General features: G+C 38.2%; 1 protein-coding gene across 6 annotated transcripts in view; it reads left to right on the top strand.

Moving 5' to 3' along the window:
- Nucleotides 1–223: 223 nt before the first annotated feature.
- The window catches only part of AP3B1 (adaptor related protein complex 3 subunit beta 1), a 153,885-nt gene continuing 131,948 nt past the window's right edge, over nt 224–22,160 (top strand). For 3 of the 6 annotated variants that reach the window (XR_011678941.1, XM_071425247.1, XM_071425251.1), the window contains exons 1-3: nt 10,391–10,766; nt 14,381–14,456; nt 20,605–20,679. Coding sequence is in view for 5 of the 6 variants with exons in the window: in XM_071425247.1 (XP_071281348.1) it covers nt 10,414–10,766; nt 14,381–14,456; nt 20,605–20,679 (504 nt within the window). In the remaining variant the exon portion in view is untranslated. Of the gene's footprint in view, nt 473–10,389; nt 10,767–14,380; nt 14,457–20,604; nt 20,680–22,160 lie in introns of those variants that run through there. The other 3 variants (XM_071425249.1, XM_071425250.1, XM_071425248.1) reach the window with 3 other exon arrangements.

Genomic DNA, 22,160 nt, shown 5'->3' with positions numbered 1-22,160 from the left:
ATTTCTGGCGCCGCATATGTAAACAGTTTGCTTCTACCGCCAGCGTGGAGTACTGGCATTCGTAACACGGTCCCTAGAAGCAGCGAAGGAGCCGACGCTCTAGGCCAAGCTTTGTGTGCTCAGGGCCCGGCAGAGGCCGAGCAGGTCGAGGCGCGGCGCCGCCCGGCCCTTCCCCCGGCCCCGGAGCCGCAGCTCCGGCCGCACGTCCGGGCCGGGCCGCCCCGCCCCCCGCCGCGTGACCGCCCGGCTTCCGGGGAGAGCGCCGGGACGGCAGCGCCGCGGGTGCCGCCACGGCAACTTTGGCGGGGCGGGTGAGCAGCGGCTTCAGCAGGGGCACCACCATGTCCGGCAACGGGCTCACTTACAGCGAGCAGGGCGGAGAGGCGGCGCCCGAGCTGGCGCAGGAGGCGGCTCCCACCGTGACTCCCTCGGCTCCTGCGGCCTTCGGGCTCTTCAGCAGCGACACCAAGAAGTAAGGGGGCTCGCGGGCGGGCAGGCGGGGCGTCCCACGGGCAGGGACAGTTCCAGGAGCCCTGGCCGGGAAGCCGCGCCTCCCGCTTGACTCCCGTCGTGACTCCGCGGAAAAGTTCGCTTGGTTGCGTTTAAAGTGTGCATAGATAGTGGGTTATCTGTAAAGTGTTTATTTTAGTTTGTTTGAAAAACTGCTTATCGATTCTCCTCTGTTTCGACAGCTAACAGCGGTGGAATTGTCCTAATTTTGCCTTCAAATGTGTATATATGAAAAAAGTGTTTGTAAAAAGAAGTGTTTGTGATAGTTATGGCTGGAAATGTAGTGGATCAGTGCGAGGTGGCCAGCTCGAAGTGGGTGTTAACAGTGTTAACAGTGTCTTGGTCAGAAGTCAAAATGAGGAAATGGAGAAGGTAAAAAAAAACCCAGCCAAGTGCACTGGTACAGAAAGCTTTCAGCTCCTTAAAGTAAAAGTGGATTGGAGAGGAAGAATGTCCAAATGAAAGGATCAAAAGGTTTGCTAAGCTGGAATTGTATTCTACAGCAAATTGGAAATCTATTCCAAGAGCAACCAATAAAAAGCACCATAAACTTAAGGTCTCATGTACATTAGAAAATCAATTGCTGCGTCTTCAGTTTGATTGTTCTGCACAAAGAGAACATCTATGCTCTGGAAACCTCGACTGATGTGTTTATTTGTGAGCCACAGCAGAGTAAATCACGAAAACATGAAGCTGCAGACACCCTTAATGCTTAGCTCTGTAAGACACTAGCTGATGGGCCTCCTCAGTTTGCCAGATGAGTCTCATTTCTTTTTCCCTTTCTATTTTGCTAAATACTTCACTTTTAGATTCCAGTTCAAATTTTCTCTGCTCTAGTATAAATGTGCTTCTGCGGATCTGTGTGTTTTAGCTGATTTACGTTGTTTGCACCCTTCCTTCCTTATCCCCTTCCGTAGAAACAACTTAGCACTTTATTTCCAAACTATTATTTTGCTACTTTCTTTTTATCACGGGGTGGAGAGTATCCTGTTCATTGAACATGGCCATCATTTTCTAAATAACTCATAAACATCGGACTGTTTTGCAGATAGAGTATAGTTCTCTGTTTTATTAAATGCAGAAGCTGAAGTGAGTGATTCTACCCGAGGCTCCCCAGTGATCATAGGGAAATACAGCTCTGTGGTCCTGAGATGTTTTCTACATGTGTATGTATATGGATGTCTTTTAGTATGGAAGAACCAGCAGCTTGTGCTACGTGAGCATGCCAAATTAATTAATCACTCCTCTAGACTTGCTCTTACCCTTACAGGAATGTAATTCTCTAAAGGAATGACTTGAGAGGAAAACAGACATTGTCTGTGGTGTTTTGTAGCTGACAAGCAAGTTCTTGCTGAAATAGGGTGTTATCCACAATTCACTGAACGCAGTTCACTTCAGCTTAACACTTGCGTGGTTAAGCTCTGAGTATGGATTGGGGTAGTTGAGGAGCAGATGCTGTACTGGGAGGGTGATTTGTGTAGTGTGAAAAACTCACTGGACTGCAAGTGAGGGTTATAGTTAGAAAAGAAGACTATGTGGCACTCTAGTTGGAAAACGCAGTAATCATTCATCAGGCATGTACATTGTATTTCTAATAGTTCACTCTAGTAATAGTGCGAAACCTGCTCATCACAAGGTGATATAAGAGAATACAGGGAAGTGCAAGATGTGTCCTTGCATCTTGTGCGTGAAGGTGTGGGTTTAGGGTTAAATGAAAATTACTGTTAGAGTTTTTTAAAGGTAGTTTGCTGATCTCTCTAGATTGTCTCTCATTATTGCTGATATACTCATGTCTGATATTATTGTGTTTTTTTAGTGCTTGGCAAACTTTTTTTGTTGCTGAGGAAGTGGAATTCTTCCTTGGGTCTACAAGAAACACTCCTCAGCAGAGGGATACATATATAGTTTATGGCCCAGAACATTAGTGCAGTAATGTTAGACCAGAGCCCTGTGTTTGCCTGTTGCCAGTCAATCAGAATAATATAATGTAGTTAATGTATAAGTATCAAGATAGTATTGTAAGCACTTCATTGAAAAAGTTCCAGTCTTTTTTCTTTGTTTTCCCCTGTTTGTCATGAAGAAGTAGGCCAAAATGGTTAAGAAAATAATGAAGTTGTTAGGATAAGTTGTTTTTGATCCTGATCCTTATGAGCCCACACAGAGGCGCAAATCAGTATTGGTACACTTAAATCTGAAATCCAAAGTTGGTCTAATATAAATTATTTGTCCTGGCTTTTTACTCACATTTCAGTAGGACTACTCTGCTGAAGTTCATATCATCTAAAAGCTCTGAACATCCCTTGGTGTAAAAGCCTATGTGTCATTCTCCTGCTAAAGCTGTGTTTTTTACCTTTAGCATTCAATAATCTGTCCACTAACTTTCAATTAAAAATATAATTTCAATTCAATTGCTGAACATAGTATTTTTGGTACATGCTTGTGTTGTAGCTTGGTTCAAACATGTACTATTGGTATTGAAAATATCTTAGTTGATCAAAATTTCTTTCCTGGTGACATCTTTATCCTGACAAAGTGCAAAATTTTACTCTTAGAAGATTATTAAAAATAACTATTTATTTAATGATCTTTTATCTTAATGTAAGCAAGGTGCATTATGTTGCACACACCATGTGCAAGCATTGTTTCCCATTAGATAGTATGTGTCCACTGCCGTGAAAGAAAATAGAAAACATAAAAATAAAATTTTGGTCTGCTTCTGTGAGATGACTACATGTTCAGGACAAAAGAGAGGCGGTAAGGAGGAGGGTTTTCTAATCTCTCTGTAGTATTACAACGTGTATATCAGAAACTGATTTCTTAGTGGTGTTTACTAAACTAAAACTGTTCTTGAATAAGAGATTTCATAACAAATGTATTATACTGGTGCTAACTTTTTCTTGTGTATTTAATCCTGACTAAAGAGGCAAATAGAACTTGTGGTTTTGGTATGTAGTGCTGTTAAAGCCTATTGGTTAGTGAGATGAATGAAGTAGATCTGGTGTTCGGAGAATGGAATTTTTTGTGTTCATTCTGTTAAGCATCTCAATAACTAAATAATTGAAAGATCTTACATACCTGAGATGAATCAGTCTGAACCTTCTTGTGTGGAAAGGGCCCTGTTGCATGACTGGAGATGCCTTTTGCTCTCCTTCCTCTCTTCCTCTTTCACACTTGTCACATGAACTGGCATGTATGGTATTCCTTTATAAAACTTGTGTATTTATGTTTTAAGAATGTATTCATGTGTCCAGGTTGGAAGTTTGACACTTGTCTGTGAACTGAAATATTCTAGATATTCCCATGTCCCACATGTTTCAAAAAGTAGAGAAAGGGTCAGATTCTGGTCCCCAGAGTAATGGAAACAGTCTCCAGAGAAGTCTCTGTCCATAACAGAAGTTTTCAGCAGATAATTTGTAAGAGCTGATAGGTTATGTGAATCTTTGTACAATCTGAATCCAGCATATGGGCCTCAAGCTATTTCTCCTAGTTCTAGATTGATGGACTCTATGCAGTAAACACTGCCTAGCTGGAATCTCAACATCTCCTGTTTAGTGTAGAGAAATATTATGTGATTCACATCACCTAAGTTAATAGAATATTTTTATAGTTAGATTATGCTTTATTACATTATTATTGCTCTGAGTGGAGGAATGAAAATTCTAACCACCTTCCAACATGTAAAAGTACCTGGAGAGCTACTTAGAAACACAGAATCCCTGCTAATTGCATATATTTGGATACAGCTATAACTGCGTACATCTAATTGCAGGTGGACAGAGGATTTTCATCTATATTAATTGCATTGTAAACAAAACTTACCACATGTAAAATTAGAATATAATAATGTTTGGTACTTGGAAGTGGTACAATTTCAGCAATAAAACTAGTTATTGCTTCAGCTGATAAAATGTAACAACTTAAGAGGTGAACCATAGGAGTAACATCAGTAGATGTCAATTGCTAAGTGCAGTATTGAAGCAGATGGCAAAATTTATAGCACATATTTTCAACTTTACTGATTTGCATCTTTAAACTATTTCTGCCAAGCAAAATACATTTGTAATTTATTAGATTCTTTTGTTGCAGGTCTGGCTTACAGGTTTTGTTGAGCCATTCGTCACAAAACTCAGCAGTGCTGCAAACTCATTTTTCTTTGCAGAGATTTGCAAGCCTGTTTTGCAGAGAGCTGAAGGTGGTGATTTCATTAAGATACTCATTCCCCAATTCTCTGTGCAGAAGACTTTTCCAAACCCATTGGAGCTAAAAACTTGCTTTCAACAGCTGCCAGTGGTGTTCTTGGAGTCTTAAATTGATCTAGTTTTGTCTTGGCATATTCTGTTCAACCAGTCATGGAGAGATTGTACATAGATTGCTGTTTGTGAAATTCTTGGAGGAGACTCCAGCTCTAATATTCAAACTTGATGCATCCACTAGCTCACTGGCACAACTACTTTCTTTCTCCATCTGTTAAAATGGCCCTATGCCCACCAATATGGTTATGTGCCAGTTTCGGTAGGATGTACAACCCAGCAAAAATGAATGGTTTGGATGAACTGATAAGTCTACAAGATAAAATCTGAACCCTCTAGTCAGTACAAGGATAGGAACTAAATGCAGTGTACAAATGTGGGCTTGCTATTGCAGAACATATCTCCAGCTGAAATCTGTCAGATCTGATGGGAAGTGCCACACAGTGAAAATGTTCTTATTGCCATGCACTTGGCACATATGAGGATGCAAACAATGAATTGTTGATTTGCTGTGGCTCTCTGTAATGCAGTCACTATATTTTTGTGGCTTTTTTATTTGCTCCAAAAGGCAAGTTTTACAGTTTTAAGGTCTTCAGTGTGGTTTCTGCCTATTTACTGCATTGTCATTTATTTGCGTTAGACATTTGCTTTGATCTGCATCCTGAATGGTATTAAATAGACATACCAACAGCTGTTACAAGGCTGAAATTCCACATGTTTTTAGTTCTGCTTTTTTTGAAACCTGTTCTTTTTTGTGCCACCCCTTGTTAGTTTTGGTACTTGGAGGAAACCAGAATGGTTTTCACGTTCTGCCAGAAGATGAGCAGCCTTGTAATACTGTTAAACAGTGTTTCTGAAGCCTGGACATATATGTAAATGTACTAGCACTGAGTAGGTTCTGGCAACACCACCTCTGTGGTGGTATCTTTCAAAGAAACCTTTTCTCAATATTTTTGGGAAAACTGGAAACAGTAGGAGTTGGACTCAATGATCCTTATGGGTCCCTTCCAGCTGAGAATATTCTGTGATACTATTTCTCACTTATAATCCCTTCACAATTATCAAAGGCTGCAAAGTGATCTATAAATGTCTGCAAATTCTGAGCACTAGCCTCAAGAAAGGCTCTAAGTTGACTCAGCCATTTAAGTGGCAGCACCACTTCTGATGACATTCTTTCAGCCTTCAGAAAACTGTCTTCCACTGAGGAAGATTTCTCTCTGGGAGAAGTTTTCCTGCCGTATTTGTGGTGTGAGTACTGTCAGAAATGGTTATCTGCAGTGCAATTGCAAGACTGAATCTTTTCATCCTTTTAGACAACATTTCTTGTTGTTGGGTGAAAGTATCTTTAACTACTCTACTGACAACAGATAATGTTAGCTCAAATCACAGTCCGATCCAGAAGGGATTTCAAACTGCTTTGTTATACTAGCTGCAATCTGGTTAGAGCTTTTGAAATATAGATAGTTTACATATCTGCATTGATGATGGTGGTAGCAGCAACTTAAGAGGTGTTGATGCACTGAGTTGCTCAAGTGTTGCTCAGGTTGTATCTATTCACAGCAGAGAACTGGGAGATGCTTCATTTAATTTTTAATTTTACACTTTCCTGTTTCCTCAATGTGAGGGAAAGAGTGTAACTAAACATCCAGATTGCAAGTGCTTTGAGAAATTAGTGGCAAAGTTAACAATTAAATTAGTTAAATTATGCTTCTGATCAGACTGTAACTGGTTTTGTTCTCTGTGACTCTCACCCTTACAGGACACTACAATCATCCTGGTTTCCATCACATCTCTAGTCTATCCTTTAAAACTATTTAGTTTGCTTTTTGCATAATGTGCTTCTTTTTCAGATTGAAAAATCAGGGGGGCTGAAAAAGAAGTAAATTCTTACCTCAATTTCTCTTTAAACCATAGAACAGCTACACTCATTGCCATATGATTCAAGGCTTTCTTGTAATAGTAGTAGAATTCTGTGTTGTGAATTAGAAGTAAATATAATGCTATAATGGAAAAGAATGGTAGTACTGAACAGCACCACAAGATGTCATTCAAACAGTTTATGGCATAGACCAAAACACAGTGAAACTCCGATTTCTTACTTTCCTACTAGAAGAAAACCCTAAATCAACAAAATTAACTCAAATTGCAGCATGTATTTGCTGCCAGTTAAGCTTCTGTCTTTTATGCATCTGAAATAAATTTGCAGTTCCTCTTTAAATGTTAAATTCAAACTTGTTTAGAGTTCATGCAATAGCATGACCTAGAATAAACCAATTTATTTTAAGCAATTTGCAGTACCAGTAAAATGTCAAGGAAAAAAAAAAATTTCAGGAAACATGGGATGTTCCCTAGGACTTCATTGCTATTCAAGTGCCAAGAGTTAAGGTTACACTGCTCTGTAAATGTGTATTTTCTCCTTCAAACTTGGTAACATCTGCAGTATTTTGAATTTCATTCTGAAGGCCAAAAAAAAAAATTAATATGCTCTGGCTAAAAGTATATCCTGCCAACTGAAGTCTCTTGAATGCAAGAACAATGCAATTGATACTTCAGTTACTGTGTAACTGAAATTATGCAGTGGATGGAAAATTTGAAACTAGAAATGCTTGAAACGGAATGAGACTTCTGTAACTTCTGTTCTATAAGAGCTTTATTCCATAATACCTGGTGAAGCTTGCTTCCTCCCCAGTGGTGGATTTGTTTACCACTTCTTATATCTTACTTTACAGTGCTATAGTGCTATACTTATATGTGAAGATCTTCTGTCTCACCAGGGTTTGTTTGTTTAGAATTCACTCTCCTTTCCTTGAGGGGATTACAGCTGTTCCCAAGGTTATTTGAAGCCCAACTAGCAATGCAACAATAAGTTGCATTGCTAGTTGGGCTTCAGTTGCAGTTTTGATACTCATGAATCTTTTGCTTAATTACTTGGAATGCTCATGATTAGTGGGTGACTTCTTTCAGTAACTGGCATGTCAGAACTGTAGCAAAACTTGAAAATCTGTGGATTTAATCTTATGGTGTTGCAAAAACCGATGGAAAATAAATGTGTACTTTACCAGAGTGGAGCAAATGTTTTCTTAGTAATAGTTCTTAGGAACATGGTGATGCAGTGGCAAATGCCACAGATTATGGATTCATATTTTAGTATAACTGAGAGTTTGTCATAGTTCCTATGGGAAGGCAAAGTAACTGAGACAGAGGCCCAGATTTATTGCTGACATAGCTGTTTAAACCTCAGTGATGTACAGTTATGCCTACTTTTCTTTTTCTGTATATGTGGGTAACAATGCTCATTGGAATCTGTAATCCTAGGCTTAATCTCAGCAAGATGCCAGTTTTAGTGACCAAGTGTGGAGCAGCGTGGCCGGTAGAGCACGCCCAGGCTAGTTGACCAGCCCGTCTCCAGCCAATGGGGCACTTCCCCAACTCGAAGCCGGGTACCACGCCTAAGGCAATAATCTGCCTTGTGGACGTCGGCTGCTGAGCTCCAACCCGCAGGAAAGGAAGAGGCGTCTCTGAGTCTCTTAGTATTATCGGGCCCCAGAGGGACCGAACATCCCCAACGAGTCACGAGGCAGAGAGCTGAGAGCCCCGAGGTGAGGAAAACCTCGGTTTATAAAGAAGGTGGGCGGGGAGGGGGGGGGTAACAAATCAGGAGAGAGAGAGGGGAAGGATACATTAAGGATTGACATGATGATAAAACCAATCATACAGAATTAAGGGAGGGGCCCCGATCCCTGAGCAAATCACCCGACACCCTGGCCAGAAGTTTCTGGAAAAGGAGGCAGGGGTGCCGAGTGACAGGCAGGCAATCGAGGGTGGAGAACTAAAAGGATACATGTTGTAACTATAGAAACTGGGGAGGGGTTTGGAGATTGACACTTAACTGAAACAAGGCAGGACTCTTTAACATGGCAAAAGAAAAAGGGGAACAGAACAAACTCGAACCACAACACAAGTGTCTGATGACAGTAGTATGGCATATTCAGAATTTTTCTTTTGGATGCTCTTTGCCATAATCAACATGCAGAGTAAGGTGATCAAAGTGGTTTTGGCATAGGATGCCAGGCTTTTAAAGTGTGATCTTGTGTGACTGTCAAGATCTAAGGTTGTTTTTTGTCTTTTCTTTTGTTCCTTACACTCCATATACTTACCACACCACTACACCCACCATCCTCTTTTATTTTGGGGCAGTTGTAAAGACATGGCTTATTCCTTTTTTAATGGCAGAGGAATAGAGGCCACAAGAAAGAGCATGAGAACTAGAAAAGATTAACTGGTGGTTTTTGTTTCTTTCTGGTAGAAACACCTGTAAGATTAATCCAAACTGGTAGGTCTGTTGCTGGTCCTATGATGCTCATACGCTTATTGTATCTATAAATGGTACAAAGGTATGAGGAAAGCAGTGTTTTCATGTAGAAAGAAAAAATAGTGTATATTTTAAATGCTACAAGTATAAAATATAAAAACATAGAAGAAAGTTAGAAACCAAGTACCTCTGCTTAACATTCAACCAATGTTTCAAGGAGAGCATATTTTGGATGTGTTTTGTGATGTCCGTCATGTTGTGTCATTGCAAACCTTTCATGCGTGATACCTGCTGTGAAAGTTAGGTGATGAGTTTGCATTTCTAATTTATATTACTTTAGCTTAAAAATTGTAATACTTAGGAATACAAGCCTGTGGTGCTAAAGATTACAAAGGCAGCTGAGAACTGATTTTTAAATAAATTAATAATTGCCTTGTTGCCTTTTATGGTAGATGTTATACAAGTACTAAAGATCATATTTCATAGCACATACTTAATATTTCGTATGAGTATAATATTTCTAATTGTTGTCTACAACAGTGCTTTCAGCTTGCAACTTTTGAGAACAGTGGGCCTATATTGAAGTAGATGTTAAGACACTAGATTATAGCTTGGGAACTCAAGGGAAGTCTCATAGGGTTCTTAGAATACATCATTGGGCAGACAGGTGGGAATCTTCCTGTTTTTCTGGTTTGGTTTTTTTTTTAATCACTCTTGGAGAGTGATTTTTACTCTTCTTACTGTTAGGGAAAATGGCTGAGACTATATATCGATACTCTGCCAAAAGTTCGGTCTTTTTTCATCTGCTGTTGTTGTTGGGACCATTACTTTCCTGCTTCATATAGTTCCACATCATTTGTCAACTATCAAATTAGGCTTATTTAAACCTGGTGTTGCTCCTGAAGTAATAAAGTTTATATTTCAATCATCTATAATGTGTACCTAGCTCTGTAAGGGTAGAGTCTCTCAAAGTTTTAGCAGGTAGAGGCAAAGGTATTGATGCAGCTGAGGGTTGCTTGCATTTTCCTGAGCCCCTGGCAAGTGGAAGTAAGTGATAAAGAAAGTATTTGTCTAGGATTGTGTATTGAGGAACTGTCACTCACCATAGCTAATGAGTATAGAAACATGAACCCTACTGTGACTGCAAAGCATACATTTATGTTTACATTTATTTCTATTTAGAGGATTTTTATTTAAAGATTAAAATTTCCTTAAAACTTCTTAATGATCAAAAGATGAGAATACTTGTACTGTACAGTAAATTATATTACAAAGTACTGAAATGCATTTGCTTTTCCCATTGTTCATTGAGGCTCTGATAAGAGTTGTTTTTGGAGGGAAATGACCTTTGAAATTTGCATATGGTATTTGTTTCTGGAAGTTAAAACAGCAAGGGAGTGCGTATCCTGTTACTTTGTAAGATTTTCTTTTTTTTTAAGAGTAGACCTCACTCTTGGCAGGCAACCTTGGTTGAATTCAGTGATTTTTTTTATTGTTTTTTTATATACTTCACTTAAAAGAATGGAACAAAACTCCACAATGCTGGGCAAAATAATTGAGGTGTCTTGCACTATTAAGTCTGCTCTTAAAGGGAAAAACTTTGATGTTACACTGAAACCATATCTAACTGTAGAAGAAAAAAGGCTTGCTGCTGTTGGTGATCAAGGTGGATGTATGGAGCAATATTTTACTCTGTAAGTATCTAATATTTGCTAATCCTGGATTATTATTTGTTAGAAAAGAGATTTAAAAACCCAAACAAACCATCTATTCAAGTAACAATTGATTTCCAAATTGATTCATCAAGAATTTGTTGTTTAATTCCTATTTTTTTTTTCTTTATATTTTCCCCTGCTGCTTTTCTCATATGGAAACAAGGCTGGTTGAAAACAGGTCTTCATATATAAATTTCTGTGGTTTATATCTTCCCAGCTAACAGTTCAAAATGTTTTAATTTGAAGTGTATGATAGAATGTTTTCTATAAGCACTTAGAAGTAGAACTCATCAATAAGAATTCTTTCTGTCTTCACATCTTAAATTTGCCTTTTTATTTTTCTTGTTGTTTGTTACATTCTGGGAGACAGTCTTCAGCATGTACTTGGACCTTGTTCTGTGTAACTTCCTCCATTCTTGCTACTTCATCCTCAAATTGTTATTTCTACATTTTCTGCTTCGTTGACATATTCTTCTTTGTTTGTTTGTTTGTTGATTAGTATTCTACTTTCTATTGGTTAATGAATTTCTCCCTTCTCATGATAACTGGTTCACATGCTCAGCCTTTCTCTTATTCTGGGTCAGTGATTTTTTTAAGTCAGTGGGCCATGGTCACAGTCTCTCCCTGCCAGAATTGCCTTTTACCCAGTTGGAGCTGATTCCACACTATTGCTGTGTTGTCTTTATTAGTTTACTCTTTGTCTTGGTGGTCCTGCAGAATATTGTTGTGGCCCATCAAATTTGCATTCTTGGTCTGCCGTCAGGGGTGTGTCCTTCTTCCCGAGCTTTGCTAGCCTCAGCTGGGGTCTGAGATCATTGAAACATGTCAAGCCCTAAACGTTAACAAGGCAATTCTACAGTTAGTCTTTCTAACACAAGGACCTCTCTGCGAACTTGCTTGTTAGCCGCTATCCATTTCATAGATTGAATCTCATTTGTTGTTGATTAGGCTTGAAGGTATACAAAGATGAAACATCGAAGAACATCCTTTCTTAAGAAAATTTTTACAAATGTCACATTTTGCAACAAAAGTAGGAAACTGGAACCAGGAGCATAGGACTAAAAGCAACTTTTTGAATCAAGTCCTGTCTTCTGCTGTGTAACTTTTCTTACCATGTTGTACAGATTCCTGCACAGGGAAGAATTATGACTTAAGCAGAAGGAATTATAGGTTTCTGAGTTTCTGTATCCAGCTAGAGCAAAGTGTCAGGCAAAGTACTACAAGCTGATCAAAAAAACCTGAGACTTACTTGGTATCCTATGAGGAATAGTTGAGTAGGAATGGTCAGCAAAATCAGCTGTTCCTGTGGCCAAGTGCGATGGGAATAAAGAGAGCTGCCAAAAATTAAATCAAAGCTACTCTTCCTAAAACATAGGAAATGGAACTATACAGATGGATTGAAAGGTAAAAAAGCCCAAATTATTAATGATATTTTACGTACAGCCTCAAACCAACAAATACTTTATTTCTGATATAAAAAATAAGGATATGGATCTGAGGGAAAAATATAGAGTGACTAAAAGTAGTGTGATGATGTAGAGGTGAATACAAGCATCTTTGAGTCAAATCAGAAAAATGTAGAGTTTAATGTAGAGAAAGGTGTGACTTTATCCTGGAACAGGAATGCAGATAATAGGAAAACATGTATGACATCACAGCATTAGTTATTTTTAACAGACCTATCAACCTTGAGTGGTGTTACAAGAAGGTACCTTGTATGCTACGACTTGCCTGTGAGGAAGGTGTCCAGCTATAGACTTACTAAGCTGATTGGAGCAGTATGCAAAACTTCAGGACAAAATCGAATGGGACATACATTTTAAATGACCAAATATGCAATCAAACAAATGTAACAATAGAAGACTGACCTTAAAATCTTTGAACATGTCCAGGAGTAGCTAAAGATAGTAAAAACCTTTGAGTGTGATGCAGACAAAATAGGGAGTTACCAGTGATATTTGCGAAGTGGTACTAAAGCAGGCAAGGAAATGGAATGTTTCCTTTTTTTTTTTCCTTTTTTTTTTCCTTTTTTTTTTTTGAAGAGAATAATTAAATATTAAACTGTCAAGTGAAGCAAACATTGCCCGTATAGGGAATCTGTAATAGGTTGCTCCAATTATTTCATGAAACACTTGGTTTTGAAAAAGGAGTTAGACTTAAATTGTGTTGGTAGTGAGAGAGGTGTTTGTAACACACCAGTGTTGTAGCTATTGCTGAGCAGTGCTCACATAGGAGTCAAAACTGCCTCTCCAATATCCCCCTTCCATACCAGCCTGGGGGTGGGCAAAACCTTGAAGGATGTGTAGCCAGGACTCATGGCCCAGGCAGACCAAGGGGATATTCCATACCATATGATGACTGGTCATCAATAAAAGTGAAGAACAAGGAGAATGGGTGGGCATTCTTTCTTATTCTTTCATATTGGTCTTCCAGAGCAACTGCTATGTATACTAAAACCCTGCTTCCTGGGGAAGTGGCTGGACATTGCTTGCTGATGTGAAGTGGAGAATAAATATTTTGTTTTCCTTTGCCTCTGCATGCAGCCTTTGCTTTTGCTTTATTAAAATGTCTTTATCTTGACACATGAGGTTTTTTACATCCTATTCTCTCACCCCCATCTTGTTTCAGAAAGGGAGAGAAAGAATGGCTTTGTAGGCATCTGGTGTCCCACCATGGTTTACCCACTGTGTTGCTTTTCACTTGTGTGAAAGTTCACAGGGTTTGAACTTGGAAAGTCTTCAGAGTTCTTTAGAGTATTTCAGGTGTCTCAAGTTTCTATCTACTTGTATCTTTCAGTAAATCAGGCAATCCAGATGTTACAAAAAAGCTGTTTCTTCAAAGAATCTTTTTTGTAAACTTTTGTACTCTATAAGTGCAGTTAGACTGTGATCTATTTACTTCTAAAAAGCTAAGCAGGATGAGGTTTCTTATTAGTGACAGCTAATAAAAAGCTGTATCTACAAGTGAACATTCTTATTAACTTGATATTTTTGTTGGAGAATTTTATTTCAGCTCTAAAAAGTGCTTGGACACTCTATGTGTCTAATCATCAGGCTGTCTGAGTCCTACAGCTGGTAGAATGTACTTCAGATCTGAGACTTTTAATCCTGAGCATAGGGGATAGCAATTTGCAGTCTAGAAAGGCAGGTAGGAGCACAAGGTTATATCCCTGATTCTTAGTGAAATTCAGAGCATACTGAAGTTTGAACTTTTCAGTGACTTACATCAGCTGATATTATATTTTAACACAAACATGCCAACTTCTAGTTATTGCATCTGGCCCTCCCTGGAGGTCAAGGGAGAAGTGAATGAGTTGTTGGTCTAAACTAAGCTCTTCTTGTGCTTTAAGATTTCAGCCTTCGAGACAGGTTCACTTAAAAGCAGATTAAAGTTGCATGGTCTTTCGTTGTTGTTAGAATCTGTTACATTCTTTTGCTGAACACTTCATTGTACAGAGTAAAAAAAATTTAAAAGTGGGTAAGAGGGAGTAGTGCTTCACCATAAGTTGCTGAGCTGATGCAAGAATCTAAAAAGGTATTCTGCTTTGATTTTTTAGTTTTTCTAATTGATGCTTTACTATATTTCTACCATAGGAATGAAGACCTAAAACAAATGTTGGAAAGCAGTAAAGATTCTGCAAAGCTGGATGCAATGAAAAGGATTGTTGGGGTATGTGATTTTTTTTTGGTAGTGTTTTTATTTGTTAGGGGATATGGAAGTTTATTATCTTTTTTATTTCTTGGATGGAATAATGCTTTCCTTTTACACATTCTTTACCAGATTAGCACTTAAGTCTCTAAATGATCTCTAAAAGTTGTGGTGAACAAATGGTAAAATTCTTAACTTGGAATTTTGTGTAGAAATTGGTGTATTTGGATATATGCAGTCATATGCTTTTAAAATATTTATGTAACAGTGCCAATATGCCTGTAAACAACTATTTTCAGTGAGACCTTGAATTGGAAATGGCTCCTCAAGAGATGCTTCAAATTTGTCAGACTGGAAACAACAGAAATATGCAGGAATAAAATGACATGTTGCATTTACTATTTATATTTTATTATTGTATGAGGTTTTCCTTTTTTGATAGAGCATGATCCCTGAATATTTGATAACTTATTTCAGGTGAATGTGTACCCATAGAGGTGATTGAATAACGTTTAACGCTATTATATGTTTAAACCCTATAAACAAAACATCATGAAGTGGATGGAATCACTTTATTTCTTCTTAAAAGTATGGGAAGAATGTGCTACAGATGATTGTTCAGTGTCCACTTGGCTTTTTTGTTTTAGGGGTTTTGAATCTGTTTTCTGTCATAGTTTTTTCAGTCTACTCCGGATGTGCTTTTTTGTTCTACTTGGTTTTTGCATGCTTAATCCTGTCCAAGTACGTACCAAAGTGAGTAGGTACAGGTGGTGTCGTGTGATCGTGTTCTTTCCTCTGACTCCAGAGCTGGCTTCCCCCTTCATGATTTTCCAGTGATGGGAGATTTAATCAGGATCATTGTCTTTTTGCTTGTAATCCCTTAGTCCTGCCAGAGACGCCATTTACCTGTGAGGTCCGGGTAACCTATCAGCTGTTATTTCATAATGTCTTTCTTGGGTTTGGGAAAGGTTTTTTGATTCATCTTTTCCAACATGATGTGGGATTGCTCAAGGGTTTGACCAGTCTGGCATACACATGTACTGTTGCAAAAACACATGACCTTTATAAGTGCCATGGTAAACTTACATTCTTCTGCTTCCTTCAGAAAGTATTTTTTTTTCTGGTTATTGCTGTGGGCAGAAGAGTTGTAGCAAGTTGCCTCTTGCTCCCTTGAAAAACTGGCCAAATCTTTTTCTGTATTTGGAAACTGTTGAAACTGAATGTCGTTGTATATTTATATATATGGGGGAAATTAAACATTAAATTGAATCAGCTTTAAATTTTAAACCAAGGCTTTACTGGGTTGTTTTTTTTATTTTCCTTTTTTCCTACAAAAAATGCTGTCATTACAAATGAGTATGCAATGAGCAAACTCTCTCATTTTAGATACCTGCTCCTGCTGAACATTCAAAAGAGGTTTTAATGGCTTCTTTAATTTCATGGAAGTGTGTGATACCATGAAGTTGGAGATGTGTAGTTAGCAGTGATAGCTGTGATCCTTGATGGACTTGGGTTGAAGTGATCAGGCTCAAGAGGTCTTCAGCGAGGGAAGGCAGAATTTACTGGGCACATTCTTTCTTCTGCTCTCCCATTTTCCAATTCCGACAATTCTCTCCAGTTTCCAATAGCAGATTTCTGTCCTTTTTTTTCATGGTACATGGTTGTTGTTTTCTGTTCCTGTTCTAAGCACTCTGCACTGCAGGAAGAGCACTACTTCCCCAAAAGGCAGTGTGCACCTTCTGATTTTTGGATATTTTTTCCTTGCTCAGCTGCTGCTGCTTGAAGTATAAACAGCCTTCTAGCATATAAGGCTGACCATTACTTAACCGCAAGTGAGTTGTTTGATTTACTGAATCCTCTGTTTTCAGTTTCTTTCATATCTTCAAGGTATTTGCTGTTTCCTGTGCTATGTTTAAAATGTGTTTCACACCAAATACCTGGCACTAACCTCTGGCTGACATAACAAACTCAAACAATGAGCTTTACAGGTCAAGACTGGGACATTTCACAATATGAGCATGAGGCTTTGTAGCAGTTGTGATAATGTTCTTGTGGAGCACAAAGGTGCTTTTGTGCTTACATACAGAGGGGACCTTACATCTCTCAGGAATGAGATGTGTTTTTCAGAGATGAAAGGCTTCCTCTAGTCTTACTATTACAGGAAAAAGGAACTCTGTCGTCAGAGTATCACTGGAATGCTTATTTTCTAAGTTTTAGATAGTTAAAAAAACTTACAGAATCCACAGCTTCTCTGGCCCACCTGTTCTACTGCCTCACCATCCTCAACAATGACTTTTTCCTAACATCCAGTGTAAACCTACCTTGTGTCAGCTTAAAGCTGTTATCCCTTGTCCAGTCATTACATGCCCTTATAGAAGTCCCTCTCCAGCTCCCTTTTAGCCCCCTTTACGTACTGGAAGGTGCTCTAATGTCTCTCCAGAGCCTTCTCTTCTCTAGGCTGAAGCCTGTCCTCACAGGGGAGATGCTTAGTAAAGTGTCCCTAACCATGGAAGGTGGGTTAGTCTTTAAGGTCCCTGCCAAACTAAACTGCTCCGTATGACTCTAATTCTAGGATACTAACAGTTATCTTAATATTTTAGTAGACTTTAAGAGGCTTAACCTTCATTTGTTCATATAGGTGTGATAGCAAAGTAGCAGGAGAATGCTGGTGCACTTTTTGTGGTTGCTTCCTCCATTAAGATAGTTTGTGAACTTTCTCCTAGGGAGATGGAGATTAATTACAAATAGAACAAAATCTGTCTTCCAGAGAGTGACTTAAAACAACATTGTTTCAAGCATAGGAGTAGTCCAGTTTTGATCCTTTCACTTCTCCCTTTATGCATGAAGTATACTTTGAGATAAAATACAACTTTCATGATCAATGACCTTTTTTTTTAATCAGTATGTTATTTTGTATGTTTCTTCTTCTTATATGCATGCAATAAAATAATTTCAGTCTTTGGAAGAATATAAGCAACACAGCTGGTTTAGAAATAAATTTTTGTATGTACATATTCTACTATATGCATGAAAACATAAAGCTGATATTTCTTTTAAAACATTCACTGATCTTAAAACAACGATTGCTAGATCTTGAAACCTGTTTGAATTTCTGGGGAAAAACCAGTGAAATTTCACTCCTGAAGAGATCAGAGCATAAGTTTCTGAAACTGTCACATGCCTGAGTTCCCTCAGAGTATCACCCATGTCTGTGTGTCTCTCATGTGGAAAAAAAAAAGTACATCTTGACATTACACAGCTCTTGCACTACAATGAATGTTTTTATGCAAGAACTCCAGGTGTATAAGACAACACAAATGGCGAATGTCTAGGCACAGCCACAAAAATGATTTGATAGACATTAGTCTTGGAAGGAACCTTTATGTTCTTTCAGGTTAATGATCCATAAGCTAAGGAGGGTCTACACGAGTTGCTATGCCATAATGAATCAAAATACACTCTTTTAAAAGGCCCTAAATACATATTTATATGGTACACTGGAGCTATTATGGTAGATCAATTAAATAATCCCAGTAATGCATAGTCATACCATTACAGTGTATCAGGGAGGTCTGAGGATCATCCCTGTTTTTGAGTGTTGTAACTTCTGTTTCACCAAGATAAGATGATAATTTTTCATTCTTTGTTACTTCTCTGCAGTGCATCTTGTTGCTAAATTCTACCTTGTCATTCTGAATTTGGCATTTATTGTGGAGACCCCCCAGTCCTGAAAGTAGTAAATCTATTTTAGATTCTTAATTAAAAACCCCTTGGAACTCATTTAATGTGCTTGCTTTTTCACAGTGCTTGTGTCACTTCCTGTGTTTTAATACAGGTGCAATGAACAGTTTAAGATGTTAAATGGGTTAGATCAAAATGTCATGCTGGACAGCTGCTCTTACTCCTTTTTGGAAAGACTGAGTAATAGCTTGAGCTACAGCTGCCTTCTTTCTGGCATCCTCCTTCTAAGCTTCTCAGAATATGCAGTTTACTAGGTATTTCCTGGCTTTGTCTGTTCTTGCTTTTGTTGCATGAGATCCTAACTCTTTATGCTTTTAATGTGTTTTATCAATGAAATACACAAACAGATCTGTGAGCTGAGAATATGAAGTTTAATCAGCTGTATAATGTGGAATGGTTGGAATGTAATGGTCATGGACAGGAGTAACTGCAGCTGCAGAACTCCTGTTTCTTTGTTGGATCCCTGGGTATTTTTTGTTGCTTATGTATGTTGGAACCCCAGTGGGCACTGGTGATAAGAGGTGTTCCTCAGGGGTCTGTACTGGGACCTATACTATTTGATATCCTCATTAATGACATAGATGATGGGATTGAGTGCACTTTCACCAAATCTGCAGGCCACACAAAACTGAATGGTGCAGTTGACATGCATGAGGGACAGGATGCCATCCAGAGGCATCTGGACAAACTTGCAGTGTGGACCCATGGCAGTCTCATGGGGTTCAACAAGGCCAAGTACAAGGTCTGGCCCTTGGGTCAGGGTAACCCCCAGTATCAGCAGAGTTTGGTGGATGAAGGGATCAAGAGCAGCTCTGACAAGAAGGACTTGGGCGTGTGGTGGACGAAATGGTGGCTGTGTGCTGACAGTGTTCACTGATAGCCCAGAAAGTGTTGCCAGCAGGTTGAGGAAGATGATTACGCTGTTCTACTCCACTCTTGTAACAGAGTCCCAACCTGAAGAACTGCATACAGTTCTGCAGTCCTCAGGACAGGAAAAACAGACATGTTAGAGTGGGTCCAGAACAGGCCACAAAAAGGATCTGAGGGCTGGAGCACCTCTCCTGTGTGGGCAAGCTGAGACAGTTAGGGTTATTCAGCCTGGAGAAGAGAAGACTGGGGAGATGTTACTGCACCTTGCAGTACATAAAGGGGTCTGTGAGAAAGCTGGAGAGGCCCTGTGATGGCTGGATGAGGGTGGATGGTTTTAAACTGATAGACAGTTGATTTAGATTAGATTAGGAAGAAGATTTTACAATGATGGTGGTGAAACGCAGGGACAGGTTGCCCAGAGAGATGGTGACTATCCCATCCTTGTAAACATTCAGTGAGAGTCAGCCTGATCTGTGAATATCTTCAAGATGTTTCTGCTTGCTGCAGGACTAGATGACTTTTAAAGGACCATTCTATGATTTCTTAATGAGATTTTGTGGGTTTTGATTAATGTGATGTTTGGCTGGCTGAATCTTGACCTTGAGCAAGACGCACAAATTCTTAGAGATGGGAGTGCTCTGGGTCTGTATCAGCAGCACTGAACCTGATGTAACTTGATGTAACATCATCCTGAAATTCCAGTATTTGCAGTTTAGACATAAAGCACTGCCAGACATCCTACTGGAATTATATCTAAGCAGAAAATTGTGCAGCTATAGTGTATATGAAAGTATTTTATTCCTTCTTATGTACCCGGTTTCCTACAAATAACTTCCTTCTTAAGCTGTTTGAACAAGACTTGAAGCTAAGCCGGGGTTTTGATGTTTATGGTCTTTATTGTGACAGTTTTATTGTTTTTGACATGCCTTGTTCATGATCAAACATGAAAAACTTTGTTTAAAAAAAAAAAAAATTGGTGGGTTGATTGATCTTGCTTTTACTGTGTGGCTTTTGTATTTATTTTTTGTTCTGTATAAACACTTTATGGTCTTCTGTGTTTAGCTTGCTTTGGGAAATAACTTTATTTTGTTTTTAAAGTGTGATGTTTATTTTTATTTTTCTCCTTGATTCTGTTGCCAGCCACAGATGTTCCAGGCAAAAGGATCAGGACTTAAGCTTGTATAACTTTTTGGATTTTGTTGGGTTGGCCTTTTTTATCCCCCTCCACCACCCAAAAGGTCATTCTGCAGGGCTTTTTGGGTTAGAAAGGTCTTTGGTTTTAGTGATTTTGAAAGCATTAAAAATTATCTGCTGTCTTATATGTTAAAGTCCAGTTCAAGTCCACTCCAGCAAACTCAGAACCAGACAACACCCAAGAGTTTTTATTTTATGCATTGTATCCATTAAGGTCTAGTAATTAACAAAAACCCGCATCTTTATCCTCAATTTCATAGAAATGAGATTTGAAATAAAGATCTGTAATAAAGCAACAAAACCCAAACCACATTCTAATAATTTATATTGTTACATTACTCAGATTTGTCTCTTTTTTTTTCAGATGATTGCAAAGGGAAAAAATGCTTCTGAGCTGTTTCCTGCTGTTGTGAAGAATGTTGCCAGTAAAAATATTGAGGTATTCCTCTGACTTGTTAAACATACTGTTATGGAAAATCTGTTTATGAAAATTTTGTCTAATTGTATTAGACTTCAACATAATGCATAAAATCTCTAGTATCATTAATGGAACTGCTTAGGAGTTAATTTCAATAATGACATTATGGTAATAATTTTATGCATAAAGGGAACCTGTTGGGTGATTTGGAGGAAGAAATAGTAGCTCTTTACATTTAAAAGAAAAATTACTTAATTTTAGAAAGTTTATGAGGTATGATGTAATTGAAGAAAGTTATTGTAGTTCAGTATTTGAAGTGTGGTGCTTTTTGCAAAGTTTGGGTTTGTGCTACATTGTATTTTTAAACATCTGTTGCAGATCAAAGCTGAAAGGTAATGTCTGGGTAAAAACAAAAAGTGTGTTCTTGCATCTGTATTGGGTGTTATTAGACACAAAGTAGCTTGCTTCTGTATCTTTTTTTTTTGTTGTTGTTTCTTTTAAGAAAGCAAAGGGCAAAAGTCCATCCTGGACTTGTGAAAATTCAGATTTACAGAATGCTAAAAATTTGAGGTTCTGTTAAAGGATGATGTGTTTAAATCCACAGGGTTACTCTTGTATAACCACAGGGTGTATGTAGAAAATGTAACTCTGATGCTCACTAGCATTACTGCGCATACTCTGACGTCTTCCCTGCAGAAGTGTCACAGTTATAGTCGACTTTACAAATAAGATTTTGATAAAAATAGCATCTGTAAATTTGTAGTTTGAGACCTCATGGTGCCTAACAAGCATCAGTTTGATGAAAGTAGAGTGAACATGCAAGGACTTTAGTTACTTCCTACTGCTCAGGACTGTAATTTTTAAAAAACGTGGGCAACAGTTGTTTGAAGTATTGGGCTTTAAGGAGAGAAATAATTTGAATGCATGCTTCAATTTTTCTGTCCTCTTCTGAAAATGTGTACTTCAGACTTTATTATTTATTATTATATTTTTATTATTAGTAGGAACAAAAAAATATTTTTTTCCCTGGCTTATGGCACTAAAGATTATATTTCCAATAGTAATGGCCTCAGCAAACTCTTTTCTCACTCTAACATGCCGTGATATAATGGATGAAACATCAGTTTTCTTCCTTATTTACATGGATGGATAGTAATAGTCAACTTTGAGTTTAATTTTAGCTTTGAAGAAATTATTCTTTTTTAGTTACTACTTTGAAATCTTTGGGATTTTTTGTTCTTTGAGAAAGTGGATGTATTTGGTCAAGGCCAAGTATTGAGCTCTGGTAAGCCAAGGAGGAGGAAATGTGCAAAGATGCTAATTTAGAGTCTTTCAGGAATTTACTGTATTAAAATAATTTTAGAAGTTGTAATTGTACTTTTAGTGACAGGCAGTAAAAAGATGTGGGTAAGAAATCAGACTAGTTAAATATTCTGTTAAAATGTAATTTATGTTTGTAAGTATGTTTATGAGTAGTCTTAAGTGAAATTTTTAACAGGGAG

Source organism: Agelaius tricolor, unplaced genomic scaffold, assembly GCF_023055355.1.
Source record: "Agelaius tricolor isolate 1412-34295 unplaced genomic scaffold, bAgeTri1.0.p SCAF_4, whole genome shotgun sequence".
Lineage (NCBI taxonomy): Eukaryota > Metazoa > Chordata > Aves > Passeriformes > Icteridae > Agelaius > Agelaius tricolor.
This window is presented reverse-complemented; position numbering and strand designations above follow the sequence as displayed.